We start from the raw sequence: 23,730 nt of genomic DNA, 5'->3' as shown, positions 1-23,730 counted from the left end.
CATGTGGGATCTTAGTTCCCTGAAAAGGGATTGAACCCTTGAACCCAGGCCATGGCAGTGACAGCTCTGAGTCCTAACCACTGGACGGCCAGGGAACTCCCTTAAATCCACATTTTAAAAGTACCTTCTAAGATGACATGGGAAGTACCCATCAAGCCCTTCTGCTACATTCCAAAGTACTATGTCCCAAGGAAAATAACTTGTGTGACCTGAACTACCCTCTTCTTCATGGAATACAATGTTTACTTGAAAGAATGAATGACACTGGAAGATCTATATAACTTAGTGAAACAACGTATTAGTTTTTTAAAATCTTATTTTAGTCCAAGAGACATTCAATGTGCAAAATAGGGTTAAGGAGTTTAACGTAACAGAATAGGAAATAGTTAATAATATTGTCAGGTCCACTTTGCAAATAACCTTTGAGAAGCTACCACTTGTGTAGTTTTCGTTTTGTATCAAAGATTAACATCCATGACTGTCTGAAAAGGTTTTTGAAAATACTACTCCTACATATGTGTGGGCCTGTTTATTTTCATAGACTTCAATCAAAAGAACGGATTCATTGAAGAAGCAAACATGAACATCCAGGGCTCTTCTAATGAGACAGACAAGAAACAGAGAGACTTGCAAAAATATAAAAATCTGAAAAGCTCCACTTTTCCCACTACCGTGTTTATTTTGGGAAGTAGCTATTTTTCATATTAAATCATGGGTTATTAATATTATTCTAAATAAATTAATTTAAAAGTTTTAAACTCTATTATTTCTACTTTGGAAAGTACCGATAGAAGTATCCACGTAAAATTATCTGGGGGGTCGTCACTAGTTTGTAAGACTGTATAAATATTCTGACCACAATGCTGTGAAAATCGCTGACTACACAGTCCCTGGGCCAGGACTCAGGGAGACACTGTGACAAAGAGCTCTCGGTGCAGGAGGGGAGGGATCAGGCAGAGTCCCAGGTCCCGGGAGGGGCAGGCTCTCAGGCTCTCAGGCTCTCAGGGTGTCAGGCGGTCTCTGGGGCGGGGACGCTCCGTGGTGGGGATTCCCAGTCTCCCGGAGTTTCACTTTCTCTCTCACAACCTGTGTCGGGCCCTCCTGCCTGGATACTCGTGACGCGACCCCACTTCTCACTCCCATTGCGTGTCCGGTTTCTGGAGAAGCCAATCAGCGTCCCCGCGGTTCCCGGCTATAAAGTCTCCACCGATCCGCCGCCTGCAGTTTCTCCTCAGACGCCGAGGTGGTGGGTCATGGCGCCGCGAGCCCTCCTCCTGCTCCTCACGGGGGCCCTGGCTCTGACCGAGACCTTGGCGGGTGAGTGCGGGGTCGGGAGGGAACGGCTTCTGCGGGGAGGAGCGAGGAGACCCCGGGGGTCGGGGGTCAGGACTCCCAGGGAAGGAGCCACGCCGCCGCCCCCGGTCCAGACCCGCCCCCTCACCCCGGTCCCCGCCTGTCCCTCCCTTGCTTCCCGCCCCCTCTTCTCTCCCCGCGAGGTGCCGGCCCTTCTCCGACCTCCACACCTTTTCCGTCTCACGAGCCCCTCGCCCCCTCCCCCCTGCCGGCCCCGTCACCTGGGACCCGGGGACCCGCGCCGGGAGGAGGGTCGGACCGGATCTCACCCCTCCCCGCCCCCAGGCTCCCACTCCCTGAGGTATTTCTACACCGCGGTGTCCCGGCCCGGCCGCGGGGAGCCCCGCTTCATCGCCGTCGGCTACGTGGACGACACGCAGTTCGTGCGGTTCGACAGCGACGCCCCGAATCCGAGGATGGAGCCGCGGGCGCCGTGGGTGGAGCAGGAGGGGCCGGAGTACTGGGATCGGGAGACGCGGAACTGCAAGCACGCCGCACAGATGTACCGAGTGAACCTGAACAACCTGCGCGGCTACTACAACCAGAGCGAGGCCGGTGAGCGACGCGGGCCCGGGTCCGGGTCACGACCCCCATCCCCAGGGACGGTCCGGCGTCGCCCCGAGTCTCCGGGTCCTAGGGTCACCCCAACATTGCGGGACCCGCCCGGCCCCCCGACTCGGGAGGAAACGGCGGGACTTTACCCGGTTTCATTTTCAGTTTGGGTTTAATCGCTGCGGCTGGTCGGGGCGGGGTCAGGGTCTCACACCGTCCAGGAGATGTACGGCTGCGACGTGGGGCCGGACGGTCGCCTCCTCCGCGGGTACACACAGTACGCCTACGACGGCGCCGATTACATCGCCCTGAACGGGGACCTGCGCTCCTGGACCGCGGCCGACGCGGCGGCTCAGATCTCCAAGCGCAAGCTTGAGAAGGCCAGTGATGCGGAGCACCGCAGGAACTACGTGGAGGACAGGTGTGTGGAGGGGCTCCTCAGATACCTGGAGAACGGGAAGGACACGCTGCAGCGCACAGGTACGAGGGGCCGCGGGGCTTCCCTGGTGTCCCCTCGGGCTGAAGCTGGCTTCCCACAAGGGGAGGAAATGGGGTCCCTGTGGGAACACTGCCCCAACTTCTTGTCGGGAGAGGGAGGAATCCGCCCAGGTTTTCATATTCTGTACAAGACAGTGACTCGCCGGTGGCCTCACTTCTCTGAAAGACAGTGAAGGAATCCAGTCTCTTTGGGGAAGAAACAGGAAACCATCCCTGAAATAACTGACCAACGGTGCCCTTTGACCCTGACCCCCATCTTGTGAACCATGACTTTCTCTCTCAAGCCTGTTCTCAGCCTGAGAACATCTTAGGAGGCCTGACTCCAGCTTTTCTGAGTCATTCAGCCTCCACCAAAGTCAGAACCATTGCTCTGTATTCTCCCCTTAACATGGAGCCTCCTACCTTGGCTTTCATCCTTATCATAGAACTTGACAAGGACTGGGAGATCTTCCCAGACCCCGGAGCCCAGGCTGGTGTCTGGTGTTTTTGCTGCTTCTTTTCAAACCTGTTGTGCTGTTCATTCTCAGGATGGTCACATGATGCTGCTTCAGTGGCCCATGAAGGTAACACTAAGTGTGAATTTTCTGATTCTTCCTCCTCAGACCCTCCAAAGACACACGTGACCCAGCACCCCATCTCTGATCGTGAGGTCACCCTGAGGTGCTGGGCCCTGGGCTTCTACCCTAAGGAGATCTCACTGACCTGGCAGCGTGATGGGGAGGATCAGACCCAGGACATGGAGCTTGTGGAGACCAGGCCTTCAGGGGACAGAACCTTCCAGAAGTGGGCGGCCCTGGTGGTGCCTTCTGGAGAGGAGCAGAGATACACGTGCCACGTGCAGCACGAGGGGCTTCAGAAGCCCCTCACCGTGAGATGGGGTAAGGAGGGACATGTGGGGTGGAGCTTCCTCTCAGATAAAGCAGGAGCCCTTCTGGACACGTTCAGCAAGGTCGGGATTCAGGCCTGAAGTCAGGGCCCCTTTCCTTTCTTCCACAGAACCTCCTCAGCCCACCGTCCCCATCATGGGCCTCATTGTTGGCCTGGTTCTCTTGGTGGTCACTGGAGCCGTGGTGGCTGGAGCTGTGATCTGGAGGAAGAAGCACTCAGGTAGGGAAGGGGGGAGGGATCTGAGTTTTCTTGTCTCACTGGGGGGTTCAAGCCCAGGTGGAAGCTTGCCTGCGTGTGTATTGGGCAGCACCATTCAGAGACATTGCTTGTCAGTGTGCAGACTGGCACTTACCCTTTTGTAAAGCATGTGTGGAAATGAAAGACACGTTTTTCACCTTCATAATTCCAGTTGGGGACCAGGTTACCAGCACTTGAAGGTCAGAGAGGGAATGTTCCTGCTGACAGACCCCCAGGAGGGAAGAAGTTGATCCAGTCCCCGCACATCTCCTTTCTTCGTGTTCCTGATCCTATCATGGGTTTTGGTCAACAGTTCTGGAAAGTTCTCTGTGATCCAGGACTAGGGGGTTCCTCTAGGATCTCACAACTCAGTCTTCTCCCTGGCCTCTCACGTGATGTTTTCTTCTTACAGGTGAAAAAGGAGGGAGCTACGCTCAGGCTGCAAGTAAGTGTGCAGGGGCTGTGATTCCTGAGACCCTTGTGAGGGTGCAGACAGGAGGCCCTGGGGGGGGCTCACCCTCCTAAAGTTCCTTCTCTAGTTTCTCTCCTGTGGGTTCTGACCACGTCCTGGTTTTGTTCTCCCCCAGGCAGTGACAGTTCTCAGGGCTCTGATGTGTCTCTCACGGATCCTAAAGGTGAGACCCTGCAGGACCTAGATTGCGAGAGGTGTTGGGGCGGAGGAGATGCCCCGGGTGGTGGGGATCCTTGAATGGGACATTTGAGCATGTGGGGGGCTGTTGGGAAGGTCAGCACTTACATGACTGACCTGAATTTGTTCATGATTATTTTCTTTCACAGTGTGAGGCAGCAGCCTCGTGGGGACTGAGTGATGCACCATCGTACTTCTGTGGCTTCAGATCCCGTGACTCCTCTTTCTGCAGCTGCATCTGAATGTGTCTGTGTTCCTCGTAGCATAATGTGAGGAGGTGGGGAGACTGGCCCACCCCTGCCCACCACAACCCCTCCCCACCCTGACCTGTGTTCTCTTCCCTGATCCACTTGCCTGTTCCAGCAGAGGCAGGGCTGGGCCACCTCCATCCCTGTCTTAACTTCATGTTGCACTGAATAATAATGTCTTGCCTGTTGGAAATAAAATCTGTAGATGAATTTTGTTTTTTCTAATTCCTGCCATGAGGCGTTGATGGGATAATAAAGGAAAGGATTCTTAAAGTTTGAGAGAGAAAATACATGGAAGCGCTGAGAACCTTCCAGAATCTGTGTGCTTGCTGTGCTCTGTCTGTTGCAGGTGGCACAGGAGGAGGCGGTGAGGAGCTGAGTGTGGACGCGGCCTGTGCCCACTCCGTGCTCACTGCATCGTGGGCTTTGATGGGGTCACTGCTCTGCCAGGTCATCTGCTCTGTTCCTTTGTCCTCGTCACTTCAGTAGAACCTTGTCCCACCAGGACGTGTGATCTCAGAGGCTCAGAAATCAGCTGGGCCTCGTACTGTCTCCAGGACTGTGGGCAGCAAGGGCTTCCTGTAACCAGGTAGCCTTGGCTCGGGCCTTGCTCCCATCCTCGGACCCTGTCTTTATCATGCGTGTTTATATTTTGCTTATTTAGTTGTTGTTGTTGTTGGAATAATGACTGTTGCTTTTCATGTGCAGAGTTTGGTCTCCTTCTCTGGGTGTCCCCATCTCTGACAGCAGCCGGAGTCATTTTGCCTGTCTTGTCCCCACAAGTCCAAGGGGGCCCTGCACACAGGATTCTCAGTAGTATCAAGAGAGCAATTTTCAGCCTCATCCAGCTCTTGCCCGTCTTCTAGAGATGTCTGCTGGGTTCTTCTTTCCAACTTTTCCCCATCATTTATTTCCCCCCATGTTTTAAAAGGAACCAGATTCTGGAATTAGCAAACAGAAGGGACCCAATAGTCTCTCATCTTGACTTAATTCTTGCTGGATTTCTCTCTTCTCTGCAGCCTGGCCCCTCTTCTGCCCTTAGATCTTCTAAGCCTAGTGCTGACTCCAATCCAAACTGATGGATTTAGAAAGCAGAGTCTAACAGAGTCAGGGTACGTTGGAATATAGGACGCAAAAGTGCAGATATTCTTTTCTGAAGCGAGAAGGAGCATGGTGTGTGGTGTGCAGACTGATTGATGTGGGAGGGAGGGGAGATCAGCCCTTGTGAGAAAAGTACAGACATCACTGATGTCATTACGAATGGACGTTGGGCTGTAGCTGCCACAAGACAGCATGTGGCCTGAGGTCACGTTAATAAAGACACTGTCTCTAGAATAGGGAGGTGCTCTACACTGATCATTCATTCAATTGATATTTTTGTGTGCCAGATACATGACACACTATTTTTGCATCTAGGAAACCTCAGGGAACTAAGAACAGACAAAACTTGTCAGCCATGTGGAGTATATGCTCTAGGGGAAAGGGCAGAGTGCACTATGAGACTAGTAAGTGAGGGAAGTGTTTACATTAGAAGTTGGTAAGTGCTTTGAGGAAGGTGACCCAGCGTGTAAGTGTGTGGGGACAGGGATGATGTCTGTTTTACTAGGGCAGTCAGTGTGGGCCTGATTGAGAAGGTGACCTTTCAGTAGAGATGTGAAGGACATGAAGGTATGTCCATGAGGATGTCTGGGGCAAGTTCTCTCCAGGCAGGGGAGCCTCCAGTGCCAGTGCACTAGCAGGAGAGTGTCTGTGTGTTCAAGGAAGAGTGAGGAGGCCATCGTGGCTGGAGGAGAGAGGAACTGAGATGAGATGCAGTGTCCGGACAAATCATATAGACCTAGACAATATTAGAAGGGTTTTGATTTTGTCTGAGTAAGATGCGGAGTTTACATGATGGTTTGAACAGAAGATTGACCTGATGTGACTACTCTCTAGAAACATCTGGCTGCTGGGCAGAATCAGGAGGTGAAGGGCAAGAGATTCCATAGAGGAAACTGTAGGAAATGGTGCAGTGTCCAGGCTGGAGATACTGGTCCTTGTCTGGGGTGTGAGCAGGGAAAGTAATAGTAACTGATTGGATTCTGGATATATTCTGAAAATGGCGTTTTACAGCAATTCCTAATGGATGAAATTTGTGTTATAAGAAAGCAGAATGAAGGAAGACCCCAAATTTTGAGATTTGCAAGTAGACATGTGGGGCACCTTCCGCAGAAATGGAGAGACTCTGGAAGCAGCATATTTGAGGAGGCGGCAGCACTGGCATTCGCTTTAGGAAAGTACAAACTGTGTTTGGGGTTCAGGTGAGATGACCTGGCTGGGGAAATAGTTGGAGGAAGTGACACCCTATAAATGAGGTTTAAAGCTTTGCGAACAGATGAGGTCACCAGGGGAGAATTGGCTACAGAAGAGGAAGGACAAGGACTGAACCCTGGACCCCCCAGCGCTATGCGATCTGATCAGACCACACACCCAAGCAGACCGCACGGTTCTGAACACCGAGTCTAGACAGCAAAGAGACCAGGGGGTCCCGATCTTCCAGTGCACCACCTGCACACCTCAGGTGGAAGGGAGCGTGAGAATCTGCATTTTCAACAAGTTTGGTGCTGATGTTGCTGGTCTTCAGATCACACATTTAGTAGCAGCAATGTAGACCAGGATTCCCACGTGGCTGTGCATCAGCCTCACCTGTAGGGCTTGTTCATAAGGGATTCCTGGACCTCGTGCCCTCATTCTGAGATGGCGGGTTGGGGAAGAGGCCTGAGTACTTTGTAACAATCCCTACAAGCAGTCCTGAGGCTCAGGCAGATTGGGATCCACTGAGGTCAGGGATCAGAGAGTAATCAGGGTGGGGAGGGGTTTTAAATCCGCATTGAAATGTTTCTTCCCTGGGAAGAAAAAGGCAGGACATTTTCTGGGAGATACGTGTTTTCTCTACCATGCAGTATAGCCAGGTGGAAAATTTAAGAAGCAGTTATCCACTCAGCATAAAGAAAAGTTTTTGAGTTCTAAGAGGGTAGACCTAAATTTTCTCCACACACACGAAAAAGGTGATAACGTGGCATGATACAGTTGTAAGCTAATGCTACGGTGGTAATTATTTTGCAATATTAAGTGTATCAAGTGAAGTTGTACACCATAAACTTACTCAATATTGTAGATCAATCATATCTCAATAAAGCAGCGGGGAAGAGTCTCTGAATCCCTGCTATCTCAGAGTTTCGCTACATGGTATTCTCATGCAATTCTTTATGGGCAAAAAAGGGTTTCAAATTGTTCTAAATGGAACGGGGGGCGGGGACGGTGCGTGGGGAAGAGAGATTGTAGTTTTGTTTTATTTCAGGAAAAAGCCACAGAACAGCCCTGAGACTACACAGCCAGGAACAGAATCCACAATCCCACCCAGGTCGGGTCCCACAGAGGAACCGCTGCCCCTGCAGGTGGGCACAGATGCCACTTTTCAGAGCACTGTCAGCCCGGATGCTGGACAGCGCGCCCTGCGGCTCGTCCTGCTGTCTCTGCTGCTCCTGACAACTGGATGACACTACTGCCGCCTCTGCCACATGTGCCAAAGCGTTCAGCACAGTTCCCGCCTCTCTGTGTCACCACGTCCTGAGTCAGAGTCCAGCATGGGGTCACCTGCCTGGTGGAGCCTCAGGCTGTTTCAACCTGCCAGAATGTTTGGAAGCAGGTTTTTCTCTCCTATGGAAGGAGGTGGTCTCTACCTCCTACCAAGATCTTCAAGTTTGAAATTCCCCTAACTTGGGAAGAGGGTACAGATTCTAGGGGTGGAGGTTGAAGGTGAGGAAGGGAAAAAGAATGACAAATTTCAATTTTTGCAGCAGTGATCTAGACGAGCACTTGACCTGGTACATTGTAAGCAGTCAGGTTGGATGGATGAATAAGTAATAAGTGACATCTTTCAACTTCTTCTGTGATGTTCTGTTATGGGGTCCAGCTTCTGTCTACTCCAGTTTATACTCAGATAAGCAGAGTGCATTTTTCAATAATGAAATGATTACTCAAAATGTCCTCTCCCTACCTTTGTCTCTTTCTAAGCTTAAAAAAACAAGATCTATAAGTCTTCATGGGATCCATACATAAACACTGACATTTTATACTGTTTCATATTTCTTTGTACATGCACATCTTTCTGGGGAAAGTATCCATATCACTTATCAGTTTACATGTGATCGCCACAAAAGTCTTTAAAAAGTATCAGTACGAGTTTAGACACCAAGTTACTCAATCTCTGGTCCATGAGGAACTAATGATCCAACTGTCTTAGCAGATCCAATGACATGATATACATGCTCATCTTTTTCTTGGCAATTACCAGTCTGGGACAAGATAAAGGTAGAAGTTTACTCGCTTACACTCACTTTCAATGTCTATGTGTTTCTTATTGTGAGCTGAGAGCAAACATTTCACAAACCAGCATTGGCTCACACAAGTGATAAAGAATCATTGGTTTGGGTGGACTCGTATTCTCGCACCTACCATGGTGCCAGATAAATAGCAGGAGTGAAAAAATAGGTCATGGAGACTCCATTCCCAGTACCGCGATAGAATTTGTTTTAAGGCTGCCTCTTCCAGTGAAAACAAATAATAAAGTATAAAAAGCTTCCATAAGTACAGTACCAAGAGAATAATTGTTTAGGCCAAAATATAAACGTGGGTAATAACCCAGAGGGAAAAGTTGTTTTTATCCTTAGGGCATCATCCAAATCTGGAAAAATCTTACCTTTGGTTTTCTCAAGCTTATGAGCTGTAATTGGAAATGTTACCCAGAGAGCTCATATTGTTGTATTTTTGTTTGTTTGTTTGTTTGTTTTGCGGTACGCAGGGCTCTCACCGCTGTTGCCTCTCTCGTTGCGGAGCAGAGGCTCCAGACACGCAGGCCCAGCGGCCACGGCTCACGGGCCCAGCCGCTCCGCGGCACGTGGGATCCTCCCGGACTGGGGCACGAACCCATGTCCCCTGCATCGGCAGGCGGACTCTCAACCACTGCACCACTAGGGAAGCCCCTCATATTGTTTTTTTTTAATCTGTGAAGTAAAAGCTTTTAGTCAGAAAGGCTTAGTGGAATCCCCTGAAAGAGCCTCCCAAGCTCAGCTATGACAGAGCATTAAAAACAATATTGTGTCTTGGGATAATGAAAGAAGTTAACGTCATCCTCACAGACTTAAAGGATGCAGGGGTGGTGGTCACATCACGTACCAGTTAACTCACCACTGTGGTTCTTGCGGAAACTGGAAGCATCGTTGTCAATGACAGTGAGACAGCGCTAACTCTCAGCGCTGCTACCTGGCTTTTCATTTCCTACGTTTATGTTTCTACCTACAAAGTTCTCTCTTTTAAAAATCCCCAGTTACCTGGAAGATCGGGCCAGTTTTTGGGGAATACAATTTTGATCTGGATTCCTGTGACGTGAGCCCCAAAACCTTTGACTTGAACTCCTTATTTATTCTGGTCTCTGCATTGCTACCCTCAGCCGTGTGACAGGCCATGTAGTCGGATGGTCCCAAAGTCATCCTGTGGTCGGCAGACTCTAAGTTGGTCCCCGATGCTCCCTCCTCTGGTATCTATGCCCCTAATACTTTTGGAACATAAGCTGGACCTAGTGACTCACTGGTAACAAACGAAATAGGGGAAGTGATGAATGTATGTTTGGGGATCACCGGGGAAAAATATATGAGGGACCTGGGGTCCGCTGTCTCAGGGCTAGCTGTCCAGGCCTGGCTGGGGAAGCAGAGATTCCCGATGGAACCCAATGACAACCGATGCTGCATTCTCTCCCTACCTGAGGAGTTTCTCCTCTAGATGTCAGCCTCCACAGTCACTGCCATCAGACAGGAGGAGGAGGAGGAGAAGACCACAAGCAGGGATTCTCATCCTGGCTGGAATGTCAAGAGAACTGTCTGTGAAAAGGACAAGAAGGGACGTGAAGAAACGAAGGCTCCCAAATCTCTAACACCTGGTGACCCAAACGCTCCCCTATCAGACCCCATGGCTAGAAAGATGAGGAGGGTAACCGTCTCCCTGTGCTGCGCCCCCAGCCCTGGCCCAGCTCTCCCTTTCTCCATTTACAATAATGTCCCAGGAGCCCAAGTGGTGACACTGTAAATATACCTCTGCTCATCTTAGAACAGACCACCACAGCCCCACACTCCTGGGAAGTCCTTTTCTCCCGATATGTATTCAGTATGTGCAGCAGAAACCAAATAACAGTGGTCTCACAGGATGGAAGCTTGTGTGTGGCTCCCATGCCAGTGAGGCAGGCAGTTCCAGGGCTGCTAGGGTGGCTCTGCACCACGAGGATGTCCAGCGTCCAGGTCTCCTTGACCTTCCTTCTCTGCTGTCCCTGGGATGTTACCATTGTTGGCATGACCCAAGGTACCTAAGACCATGTTCATGGTCCATGAGCAACCAGGGAAAGCAGGGAAGGAAAAAAGGTTTCTTCCCTTTAAGATCAAAATTATAAAGTTCACATCTGCTTCATCATATTGGCCAGAACTTAATCAAAAGGATACAAGTAGTGGAGATTGAATGGTATTTTTTTTTTACTTTAATTAATTAATTAATTTAGGCTACATTGAGTCTTCATTGCTGGGCTTTCTCTAGTTCCGCTTAGCTGCATTGCAGGGGCTTCTCATTGCGGTGGCTTCTCTTGTTGCGAGAACAGGCTCTAGGCGCACAGGCTTCAGTAGTTGTGGCGCACGGGCTTATTTGTTCCGCGGCATGTGGGATCTTCGCCGACCAGGGATCGAACCCGTGTCCCTTGCATTGGCAGGCAGATTCTAAACCACTGCGCCACGAGGGAAGTCTCGAATGTGTTTTTATTCTAGGTGACTTTGTCCAGAAAAAGAACTCTATTACTATGGAAGGGAGATGATTTTTGCTATACTTAATTTTTTTTTTTTTTTTTTTTTTTTTTTGCGGTACGCGGGCCTCTCACTGTTGTGGCCTCTCCCATTGCGGAGCACAGGCTCCGGACACGCAGGCCCAGCGGCCATGGCTCACGGGCCCAGCCGCTCCACGGCATGTGGGTTCTTCCCAAACCGGGGCACGAACCCGTGTCCCCTGCATCGGCAGGCGGACTCTCAACCACTGCGCCACCAGGGAAGCCCTATACTTAAATTTTTTTTAATCAGCAGTGGAGAACTGTTATTATCAATATCTTAAGCTGAGCCAGATTTGTAGTTTAAAAATAGAATAATCTTACAATATATTGCTAACTGATAACAAAATTGCAGATAGAATATGTGATAAATACCACCTGATAAAATGAAATCGCTCTCTATAACGCTGTCGAAACTGGTAACAGTTACTGTGTCCAGGGAGGGAATTTGGAAGGGTTTTGGATGGGATGGAGGAGGAAAGTTACGTTTCACTGTATGTCTTCTATGTCATATGATTTTTTTTAACTTTATGCATGTATTAGTAAGTTGAAATAAATGTTGAATGACCAAAGAAAACCCCACACTCATTTAGTAATCATTTACTAGGCGGTTACTAGATGTCAGGCCCTGTGCTGGGCCTCAGTGAGTGACACATCAAGGAACTCACGATGGAGTGAAATGACCTGGCAAATGCAACATAGTCTATAATTAGTTGTTGGGGAAACAGCTTCCAGGAGGGAGGGAGCTGACTGAGAGCATACTGTGTGCCGGGTGTGGTACTCCCTGCCGGGGACATAAAGAAAGCTAAGGTCTATGCCTTGGTGACCTAAATGTCTCACCCCGATGAGGGTCTGTGGCAGTCCATGATTTCCCAGGAGCCCCACTCTTATCCTGTCCCTGTGTGGGACGTGAGCTGAGGAATGGAGAGACGACCTTCGCCCATTTGGTCCAAAAATTAGTGGAAAGGGTTAGTTAGAGAACACACTTTCTTAATGAAACTGAGTAATCAACATGAGAGAAAATCGCTAAGAAATAATCTGGATGAAGGGGAGGAAACCAACAAACTAGAATCACAAGGACTGACTCTGGGATCCTGTATGAAAGTAAGATGTGAGGAATAGTGGGAGCCCAGGGTTTGCTGGCAGGATGACACAGGGAAGAAAATGTGGGTGACTTTAGTGACAGCACTTTCCTAGAGGTGTAGGAGGTTTGAAAAGTAAGGGGGCAAATATTCAGAGGGGACCCTCTCAGATTCCCACAGAATTGGAGAGAAACCTTTCCGATGAAAGCATTGATTCTTGTATCCAGGTCGGTGCCGTGATAAACACAAGTCAGTTCTGCAGATCATCCTGCCTGAGGCGGACCCACAGTGACAATGACTGTTCAGTGACTGTGCAATCCGTGTGTGAACACGACCAGGGCAGAGTCCTCACTACCTCGTGCTCCTGCTTCTCTGACCTGGAATGTTCCAGTGCAGACAGACTCTGAGATGCTACCCAAGGATCCCTGCCTCCTGGGGTTCACACCTTGTGGCTCTCCGCCCCTGAGTGTGGGTGGGACCTGTGACTTGCTTCTGATCAATAGAATATGACAACGAGGATGTCACTCCTGAGATTAGATCATAAAAGAGCAAGACCCCATCTTGCTGGCTGACTTTCTACTGTCTTCACTGCTTGCAAGCTCTGAGGAAGGAAGCAGCCGCGTTGGCAAGTCCTACATGGCAGGAAATTAAGGTCAGCCTCCTGTCGACATGCAGCAGAAGTCTGAGGCTGCCAGTGTAACAGCCCACAAGAAACTACTCAGTCTTCTTCCCTAAGGCAACGCTTTCCTTCCCTTGGTGACAGACATTCTGCTTTCTCTTTACCAGCGTAATGTCAGCTTCTCTGTCTATTTTAGTTGCTGTCCTCTCAGTTCATCCAGGAGGCCCCAGAAGGGAGCAGCAGGCAGGGTGGGAGGAAGTGCTGGTGAGCAGGGCTGTGGCCAGACCCCTCCTCATGTGTCACCTTGGACAGCAGATGTTCCCAGGAAGTCAGCTGGCAGAAGAGCAGTCGGGGCAGCAGGAATGGGAAGGAGATGCGTGAGCACCCCTGTGACTCTCAGGCCCACGAGGGGCCGTGGTTTCAGGCTGTGGAATAACACAGTGATGAGTAAACTCTGCATGGGCCCTGCTGGTCGTCACCCTTCAGCATCTGGAAAGCCCAGCTCACACCCAGATGCAAACACCACTGAGGCCCTCCAGCCCAGATGTGACCCTCACTTCCCCCAACCTCCGACAAACACACTCCAGCAGCCAATGGAGAACCAACTCTCCTGTCACTTCAGACCCCATGGACACACCTATAGGGAGTGTGAGAAACGCAATAGACTCCCAGCCAGTCTCAGAGCCCAGAGTGGACAGGGAAGCTGTCAGAGCCCCCAGAGGAGGTGACCCTTAGTGAGGCTGGTGAACAGTGTATGGGAGTCAACACAGCAGAGTGAGTACAGACCTGGGAACAGCGGTCAGACCGCTTCCTTAGAGTCATGGCTCAGCCAACTGAGAGCCAGCCAAGTTCTCTGAGGCCTCAGTTTCCTTGTCTGTAAAATGGGGTTGATAGCTGCCCCTATCTCAGAGGACTCTGATGAGATTTAAATGATTTGCTTCATGTAAGTCCCTTAAAATGGTATCTGACACATTTATTAAGGCAAAATCCTGGGAAGGAAGAGAGTCCACACATGCAGCTCCTGTTTCTTTCTTCCGAGAGGATGAGGACCACTTCTCCCCAACACTCATCACCTCAGCCTCTTCTTACTCATGTGCAGATGGAGAGCTGTCCTGTCTCTTATATCCCCTGAGGTGGGAGGGGCACCTGGAGAAGGCCAGGGTGGGGGCCAGGATGAAGACGCATCAGAGCAATGCACACCCGCACACCACAAAAACACACATACACATACAGAGGCCCACACATGCTTGTGTACACTCACCCACACACATATACACAGACATCCACACACATTTGAGGAGGAAAGGAGAGGGAGGGGCCCTGACCTCACACCTGATCCCTGACCCTGCTGAAAGTCCCCAGAAGGGCTCCTACTTCCCTGAGAAGAAGGTTCCCCCTCAGATCCCTCCACACCGGACCTCAGAAAGAGGGGTGCAGTCAGCCCCTTGTGCTGCACGTGGCACGTGTGTCTCTGCTCGTCTCCAGAAGGCAATACCAGGGCCGCCCACTTCTGGAACGTTCTGTCCTCTGAAGGCCTGGTCTCTACAGGCTCCATGGCCTGGGTCTGGTCCTCCTCACCACGCTGCCAGGTTAGGGTGACCTCTGAGGGCCCAAGATCTCAGGGTGCCCTCTCCGTCAGGGCTGGGATGGTGTGTCACCTGTGCTCTGGAGGCTCTGTGGTAGACAAAGCAGGGAGGGCTCAGGCAGGGGCTTGCTGAGTAGCATCGACTCCAAAGATCAAGACACCATAACTCCTGATGGTTTGGCTGCCAACCAGCACGAGGCAGGGACCGTCCTATAGGCAGCGGGTGAAGGGAACGAGCACTAGACAGCCAGGTCCAGGACACGGAGGTGAGAACTCTGTCCAACATTCTCCTCCAGGATAAGATCCTCTTCAAGAACTCTCCTCCCTCTTTTTTTTTTTTTCCTGTCAGTGGTGTGCAGGGTTTTTTCTAATAGTTTTGTGTTTCATAGTTTTTAAATCTTGTGACCAGACAAGTTTGTTGCCATTTCTACCACTCTCCACTTATTGAGGCTTTCTTTTGTACGTTGTAAACTTTTGGACAGTTCCAAACATTTGAAAAGAAGGTACATTCTCTGTGTTCTTGGAATAGGATTTGCTATATCTCCATGAAGTTTTTCTTAGTAGTTTTGTTATTTAGGTATTTTGTATTGACACTTATTTTTTGACTTCTTGATATGTTATGGACTAGAAGAAATCACTCAAAGATTCCTATTAGCAATGAGTTTTTGCCCATTTTACTTGTATTCTTATAGTTTTTGCTTTTTATATTTTGATGCTTTCTTTCTGTATGACCTTTAGGGAGAGTTATATCTTAATTGTGGATTATAATTTCCTTAGTAACATAAAACACCCTCTGTAGTCTCACTTAATAATTTTTTGCTTTGAATACAATCCTGTTCGAAAATAAGATCAAGACCTCAGATTTCTTTCATTTCGTATTTAGCTTACACATCTCTGCCCAGCACTTCCTTAATTTTAACTTTAAAGCTTTAAAAAATGTATATTTAGGGCCTTCCCTGGTGGCGCAGTGGTTGAGAGTCCGCCTGCCGATGCAGGGGACACGGGTTTGTGCCCTGGTCCGGGAGGATCCCACATGCCGCAGAGCGGCTGGGCCCGTGAGCCATGGCCGCTGAGCCTGCACGTCTGGAGCCTGTGCTCCGCAATGGGAGAGGCGACAACAGTGAGAGGCCCGCGTACCGAAAAAAAAAAATTTTTTTTTTAATTTAAAGAGTACTGGGAGAATGAATCTAAAAGAGGTATCTTTGAGAGTGGAGAGAAATAGTATTGTCTAGGACTAGAAGTTTAGGGCTTAGTTTAAAAACAGGGAATATGCCCGAAGGTACTCTTTAATGAAGCACCAGGTGGGTTCAGCAGATGTTCGCCGGGATACTTACATGAACCACTTTAGACTGGACAGCTCTGGGTGTCTCCTGAATTGATTTCTCTATTTCACTTGAGTTTTCACGGTGCTTTGTCACCTTCTAAAATTATATTAGCCAACAGTAAGAGAATTTAACCTAGAAGATGTGGTGTCAGAATTGCTTACTGTCCTTTGGTACTTTTATTCCAGGAAAATTGATGAGGGATCTGGAATATAAAACAAGTGAGCATCTGGAGGGGATAGTGGCTGAAGTTTGCTAATTGCAGCTTTCCTATGAAGCTCCATTACTTATGGGTCAGCTCTTTCGTTTTAAAGAGGAAGGTCTTCGTGTGACTAATGTATCCAAATTCTTTATCCCGAGAATTCAGATTTCAAACCCACAAATCTTTCCCCAGATTTGTGCAGCTGCAGTGATCTCAGTCCTTACCGTTTTGCCCTCTCAAGTCTCATCACACTGCCTGTGCCCTTGAATTTTCTGTGTTCTCTTCATTTTCCAGCTGTGGTTGCTAATAGTATGAGGTCACAAGCAGTTTCTGGCCTGCTCCCCTGAGGAGTCCACCCCCATTGTCATAAAGGCCCCAGAACCTATGGGATAAATCTCAATTGCTGTCTTTTGTGATGCCACACCTTTGTCTCCTTGTGCCCACAGTGAGGATCATCCTGAATTCCCAGACAGCCAATGGCTTCCTCTCAGTGTTTCCAAATGGGAAGAGCATGATATTCACTGGCTTGTGGATGAACACATAGCAGCATGGTCAGCGATTTGATCCAGAGCCTGGTGTGCTGGGCAGTAAGGGCTTCACGCGGGGCAAAGTGTATCAGGAAGTGACAGTGGACAGGATCTGGTGGGGAGCAGGGGAGGAAGAAGCAGCAGTGAAATACGGGGGTGGAAGCAGAGGTGTGTTTGGCAGTGGCTATCTTGGTGGATTTCTAGGCATCCCTGATGGGTCTAGTTCTCCTGGATATAGAGGTGAGAAGGAGCAGTCGGAGGGGAATGGTCGCAGGACGTTGGAATGTGGCCAGAATTCTGCCTGCTGAGGGCAGCAGGAGAGTCAGTGGTGAGAAACGGGTTTCTCAGCTTCACCCCCGAGGAGGGTTTCTGGACTCTGCAGCTGTCTTCAGCTGGGGTCTATATACGCACCGGCCCTGAGCCTTGCCAGATCCTGTCCTACTGTCCAAGGCTGACTGGAGCTGCTCTGGATTATGATGGTGGGAAGGTAACCTTTACCAATGCCAGAACTCAAGAGTTTCCCTATGAATTCTCAGCTTCCTTCACTGGGAGAATTTCCCCTTTCCTGTGGCTTGACTGCATGAGATCCAGACTTACGCTGAGACCCTGAGAGGAGACCTCCTGGGCACAGCCCTGGCTGTTTGCATTGATCCTCTGCTCCTTTACCTCATTCCCAACTCGCTGCCTCAGCTGGGTGGTCCTGCTGGGTTTCTGAATGCGCTTAGATGACTGGAGCCTTACGGTAGTCAGGACTCTCTTGTCCTCACCGCTTTGTCTCTAAAATGGGAGTAGTAACGCTTGATCTGCTTTCTCTACAAGGGAATGGTTGAAATGTCTTTAAAGTACTTATTAAAATGCGTGTTAATTATTAATTTTTCTCTTCAGTTGCCTTTGATTTGGTTCTTCACTGCCACGGAGATAAAGGTATGAGAACGAGTGACTATATCATAGGACTGCAGCCCCTGCCACGAATAGGAATTGATTACAACAACCATATCCATTTCTAGAGCACCTTTTCTGTCACATAATTTCTCCTGCCATGCTTCTAAGCAGCTGAGGAAACAGTAAATGTTTTGCAACTCAGACCTGCTTACCATTGATACATTATGAGACTTGAGCTATCTGGAGTGGGAATTAGTTTATTTCTTTCTGCTATGCTCTGATAATTTTTGCAATAAGAAGCGGGGAGTGGAAGCCATGTGAGGTTCAGGTGTATATGAGTTTTGGAGGTCACTTGGACCTGAGTTCAGTCTTATGTCAGCTGTGTTTTGAGGTGGTAGAAATAGATACTTAGCTTAATATTAAATTAGTAGTCTTAAGTATAAGCAGCAGAAAACAAATTTGGCTTATTTTAGAAAAAGGTAAACTTATTAAACGTTACTGGGGCTTGTGGAATGTAAAGAAGGAGGGATATGTGTGCCTACCTGCTTGCAAATTCTGCCCCAAGAGAGCTGGGAGTCACTGTCGGCGCTGCAGTGAGAGGGAGGAGCAGCTGGGGGGGTCGCAGGGGTTGAGAGGATGGTTGGGGTTGGCAGCACCTAAACAGAACATACCACACATGAGGACAAGCTAGTGGAGAGCGGGTGTGATCTGGTGGGGAGCAGAGGAGGAAGAAGTAATGAACACACACAGGGGTGGAGCCAGAGCTGGGTTTGGCAGCAGCTATCGTGGTGGATTCATAGACCCAGCTGATGGGTATAGTTCTCCTGGACATAGAGATGAGAATGAAGAGTTGAGGAGGGAATGGTCTCAGGAAATTAGTGGATAGAACAGGCCGTAGTTCTTCATGTAAGTAACTCCTAAAGAAAAATTTGGCATAAGTGCACCAGATTGCCAGAGAATAGGATGCCTGCCTGTGCCCCAGCAATATTAAAGGTTAGGAAAGCGTGCTTTTGGCTTCTGTAACGAGAGGTGGTCTCATCAAGACTCATGTAGTTTAGCATTCTTAAGACATGGGAGCAGATGCTAGTTGCCTAAGAAGAACGTCCCTTATTTAAATTGCTGGGTTCAAGAGATGTGGGTATACTTGCTCTGATAGCTCAGTTGTATAAGAATGTTTTGTAAAAAAAAATATGACCAAACAACAGAAGATTCCTATAACTGTATCTATCAATACAAGCAAGTACAAGTCGAGTGCTGACGTTGTATGTTCAGATCCTCACTATAGAAGGGACAAAGCAACGTGCAAACAGATTTTTTCTATATGGTGAGTGGCCAAAGGTTTTAACTATTATATTCAATGACGGTGCAGTCCATGTTTCACTTACAGGACTGAAGGGAACAGATTTTATAGGTTAAGGATGTAGATAGAGGATGTTGCAGTGCTTTTGGTTAGAAGTAATTATGAGATGAAATGTGAGTAATTACTAAAAAACAGGGTCAGAATTTAGCAAGACAATGTTGAAACTGTTCCTCCTTAGAATGTTTCTTAAGTCAAAGATTAATGTTAATAAGATACTTAATAGACAGATAAATAGAAAAAAAGTCAGAAAAAAGAAGCCAAGAAAAGAAATTATGTCTGATAGTAGAACCACAGGAAGAGTCCTCTGGGGATTCCAGATTCTGTGCCAAGAGAGTGACTCTGAGGTCCCGCCCTTCTCTCAGGACAACTAAGGCATCCAGTCTCTCCAGGTATGGAGGGGAAGACAATCCCCGAAGTAACTGATTAGCAGTTCCCTTTGACCCCGGCGGCAGCAATGGGCACTATACTCTGGGCGACTTTCTCTCTCTCAGGCCTTGCTCTCTGCCTCACCCTCAATCTGTCTGGAGGTCTGACTCCAGCTTTTCTGAGTTACTCGGCCCCCACACAGGTCAGGACCAGAAGTGGTGTTCTCCAACCCAGAAACCTGGAGCCTCTTACTCTGAGTTGTCTCAACCTGAACTTACAGCTATCCAAGGAACAGGAGATTATCCCAGACCCCACGTCCAGGCTGGTGTCTTTCTCCCCCCAACTCAACTGTCCTGTCTGTTCCCAGGATGGTCACATGAGTGCTGCTGGAGTGTCCCATGACGGTTGCAAAATGTCTGAATTTTCTGATTCATCCCGTCAGATCCTCCCAAAGACACATGCAACCCATCACTCTATCTCTGACCGTGAGGTCACCCTAAGATGCTGGGCTCTGGGCTTCTACCTTGTGGAATAACACTGATCTGGCAGCATGATGGGGAGAACCCAACTCATGGCACAGAAGTTCTAGATAGAGAAAAATATACCATGCTAACACTAATCTAATGAAAGCAAGAGTAGCTATATTAATTTCAGACACAGCAGACTTCAACACATGGAAGGTTATCAGAAATAGCAAGAAAGGCGTCACATACTGATAAAAGAATGAATTCTCCAAAAAGTCATAACAATCTTTAATGTGAATGCACCTAACAACAGAGGGTCAAACGATGTGAGGCAAAAACTGATAGAATTGATAAGACAAATAGATGAATCCAATCTTTTAGTTGGAGACTTCAACATCCCTCTCTCAGAAATGGACAGAACAAGCAGGCATAAAATCAGTAAGGACATAATTGAACTCAAAACACTATCAATCAACTGGATATAATCAATATCTATAGACTACTTCAGCCAACAACAGCAGAATACACAGTCTTCTCAAGCTCACATTAAACATTTACAAAGATAGACCACATTCTGGGCCATAAAACACACCTTAACAAATTTTTTTTAATAAATTTATTTATTTTATTTCTGGCTGCGTTGGGTCTTCCTTGCTGTGCACGGGCTTTCTCTAGTTGCAGCAAGCGAAGGGAACACTTCATTGTGGTGCGCGGGCTTCTCACTGTGGTGGCTTCTCTTGTTGCAGAGCATGGGCTCCAGGCATACGAGCTTCAATAGTTGTGGCTCACGTGCTCTAGAGTGCAGGCTCAGTAGTTGTGGCACACGGGCTTACTTGCTTCTCGGCAAATGGGATCTTTCCAGACCAGGGATCAAACCCGTGTCCCCTGCATTGGCAGGCGGATTCTTAACCACTGCTCCACCACGGAAGTCTCCACTTAACAAATTTGGAAGATTAGAAGTCATACAGAGCCTGAACCAAGATGGAGGAGTAGAAGGACGTGCTCTCTCTCCCTCTTTGAGAATACCAGAATCACAACTAGCTGCTAGACAATCACTGACAGGAAGACACTAGAACTCACCAAAACAGATATCCCACATCCAAAGACAAAGGAGAAGCCACAATAAGATGGTAGGAGGGGCACAATCACAGCAAAATCAAATCCCATAACTGCTGGGTGGGTGACTCACAGACTGGAGAACACTTATACCACAGAAGTCCACTCACTGGAGTGAAGGTTCTGAGCCCCACCTCAGGCTTCCCAACCTGGGGTTCTGGCAACGGGAGGAGGAATTCCTAGAGAAACAGACTTTGAAGGCTAGTGGGATTTGATTGCAGGACTTTGACAGGACTGGGGGAAACAGAGACTCCACTCCTGCAGGGCACACACAAAGTGATGTGTGCATCAGGACCTGGGGGAAGGAGCAATGACCCCATAAGAGACTGAACCCGACCTACCTGCTAGTGTTGGAGGGTCTCCTGCAGAGGCGGGGGATGGCTGTGGCTCACTGTGGGGACAAGAACACTGGCAGCAGAAGTTCTGGCAAGTATTCCTTGGCATGAGCCCTCCCAGAGTCTGCCATTAGCCCTACCAAAGAGCCCAGGTAGGCTCCAGTGTCGGGTTGCCTCAGGCCAAACAACCAACAGGGAGGGAACCCAGCCCCACCCATCAGCAGACAAGGGGATTAAAGATTTACTGAGCTCTGCCCACCAGAGCAACACCCAGCTCTACCCACCACCACTCCCTCCCATCAGAAAACCTGCACAAGCCTCTTAGACAGACTCATCCACCAGAGGGCAGACAGCAGAAACAAGAAGAACTACAATCCTGCAGCCTGTGGAACAAAAACCACATTCACAGAAACATAGACAAGACGAAAAGGCAGAGGGCTATGGACCAGATGAAGGAACAAGATAAAACCCCAGAAAAACAACTAAATGAAGTAGAGATAGGCAACCTTCCAGAAAAAGAATTCAGAATAATGATAGTGAAGATGATCCAGGACCTTGGAAAAAGAATGGAGGCAAAGATTGAGAAGATGCAAGAAATGTTTAACAAAGACATAGAAGAATTAAAGAACAACAAACAGAGATGAAAAATACAATAATGGAAATGAAAACTACACTAGAAGGAATCAATAGCAGAATAAATGAGGCAGAAGAACAGGTAAGTGACCTGGAAGACAGAATGGTGGAATTCACTGCTGCAAAACAGAGTAAAGAAAAAAGAATGAAAAGAAATGAAGACAGCCTAAGAGACCTCTGGGACAATATTAAACGCAACAACATTCGCATTATAGGGGTCCCAGAAGGAGAAGAGAGAGAGAAAGGACCCGAGAAAATATTTGAAGAGATTATAGTCAAAAACTTCCCTAACATGGGAAACGAAATAGCCACCAAAGTCCAGGAAGCGCTGTGAGTCTCCTGTAGGAGAAACACAAGGAGAAACATGCCAAGACACATAGTAATCAAACGGGCAAAAATTAAAGACAAAGAAAAATTATTGAAAGCAGCAAGGGAAAAACGACAAATAAAATACAAGGGAACTCCCATAAGGTTAACAGCTGATTTCTCAGCAGAAACTCTGCAAGTCAGAAGGGAGTGATGAAAGGGAAGAGCCTACAACCAAGATTACACTACCCGGCAAGGATCTCATTCAGATTCAATGGAGAAATCAAAAGCTTTACAGACAAGCAAAACCTAAGAGAATTCAGCACCACCAAACCAGCTCTACAACAAATGCTAAAGGAACTTCTCTAAGTGGGAAACACAAGAGAAGAAAAGGACCAACAAAAACAAACCCCAAAAAATTAAGAAAATCGCCATAGGAACATATAAATCAATAATTGCCTTAAATGTGAATGGATTAAATGCTCCAACCAAAAGACACAGGCTTGCTGAATGGATACAAAAACAAGAACACATATATGCTGTCTACAAGAGACCCACTTCAGATCTAGGGACACATACAGACTGAAAGCGAGGGGATGGAAAAAAGATATTCCATGCAAATGGAAATCAAAAGAAAGCTGGAGTAGCAATATTCATATCAGATAAAATAGACTTTAAAATAAAGAATGTTACAAGAGACAAGGAAGGACACTACATCATGATCAAGGGACCAATCCAAGAAGAAGATATAACAATTATAAATATATATGCACCCAACATAAGAGCACCTCAATAAATAAGGCAACTGCTAACAGCTGTAAGAGAGGAAGTCAACAGTAACACAATAATAGTGGGGGGACTTTAACACCTCATTTACACCAATGGACATATCATCCAAAATGAAAATAAATAAGGAAACAAAAGCTTTAAATTAGACAGTAGACCAGTTAGATTTAATTGATATTTATAGGACATTCCATGCAAAAACTGCAGATTACACTTTCTTCTCAAGTGCTTACGGAACATTCTCCAGGATAGATCACATCTTGGGTCACAAATCAAGCCTCAGTAAATTTAAGAAAATTGAAAGCATATCAAGCATCTTTTCTGACCACAACGCTATGAGATTAGAAATGAATTACAGGGGAAAAAATGTAAGAGACACAAACACATGGAGGCTAAACACTACATCGCTAAATAACCAAGAGATCACTGAAGAAATCAAAGAGGACATCAAAAAATACCTAGAGACAAATGACAACGAAAACATGTTGATCCAAAACCTATGGGATGCAGCAAAAGCAGTTCTAAGAGGGAAGTTTATAGCTATACAAGCCTAACTCAAGAAACAATAAAAATCTCAAATAAATAATCTAACCTTACACCTAAAGGAACTAGAGAAAGAAGAACAAACAAAACCCAAAGTTAGCAGAAGGAAAGAATCATAAAGATCAGAGCAGAAATAAATGAAATAGAAAAAAATAAAAGAATAGCGAAGATCAATAAAACTAAAAGCTGGTTCTTTGAGAAGATAAACAAAATTGATAAACCATTAGCCAGACTCATCAAGAAAAAGAGGGAGAGGACTCACTCCAATAAAATTAGAAA

At 47.7% G+C, this 23,730-nt stretch overlaps 1 protein-coding gene across 5 annotated transcripts in view; it reads left to right on the top strand.

The window, feature by feature from the left end:
• The first annotated feature begins 1,201 nt into the window (after positions 1–1,201).
• The window catches only part of LOC115850862 (BOLA class I histocompatibility antigen, alpha chain BL3-7-like), a 47,231-nt gene continuing 24,702 nt past the window's right edge, over positions 1,202–23,730 (top strand). The window contains exons 1-8 of one of the 5 annotated variants that reach the window (XM_060307326.1): positions 1,202–1,317; positions 1,639–1,908; positions 2,110–2,385; positions 3,006–3,281; positions 3,400–3,510; positions 3,941–3,973; positions 4,116–4,163; positions 4,327–4,635. In XM_060307326.1, the coding sequence (XP_060163309.1) occupies positions 1,254–1,317; positions 1,639–1,908; positions 2,110–2,385; positions 3,006–3,281; positions 3,400–3,510; positions 3,941–3,973; positions 4,116–4,163; positions 4,327–4,331 (1,083 nt within the window). In that variant the 5' untranslated portion in view covers positions 1,202–1,253 and the 3' untranslated portion in view covers positions 4,332–4,635. Of the gene's footprint in view, positions 1,318–1,638; positions 1,909–2,109; positions 2,386–3,005; positions 3,282–3,399; positions 3,511–3,940; positions 4,009–4,115; positions 4,164–4,326; positions 4,636–23,730 lie in introns of those variants that run through there. The other 4 variants (XM_060307327.1, XM_070046744.1, XM_060307325.1 and 1 more) reach the window with 4 other exon arrangements.

The sequence above is a fragment of the Globicephala melas genome, chromosome 11 (assembly GCF_963455315.2).
Source record: "Globicephala melas chromosome 11, mGloMel1.2, whole genome shotgun sequence".
NCBI lineage: Eukaryota > Metazoa > Chordata > Mammalia > Artiodactyla > Delphinidae > Globicephala > Globicephala melas.
The sequence above is the reverse complement of the archived record's forward strand: the minus strand, read 5'-3'. Positions and strand labels throughout refer to the sequence as shown.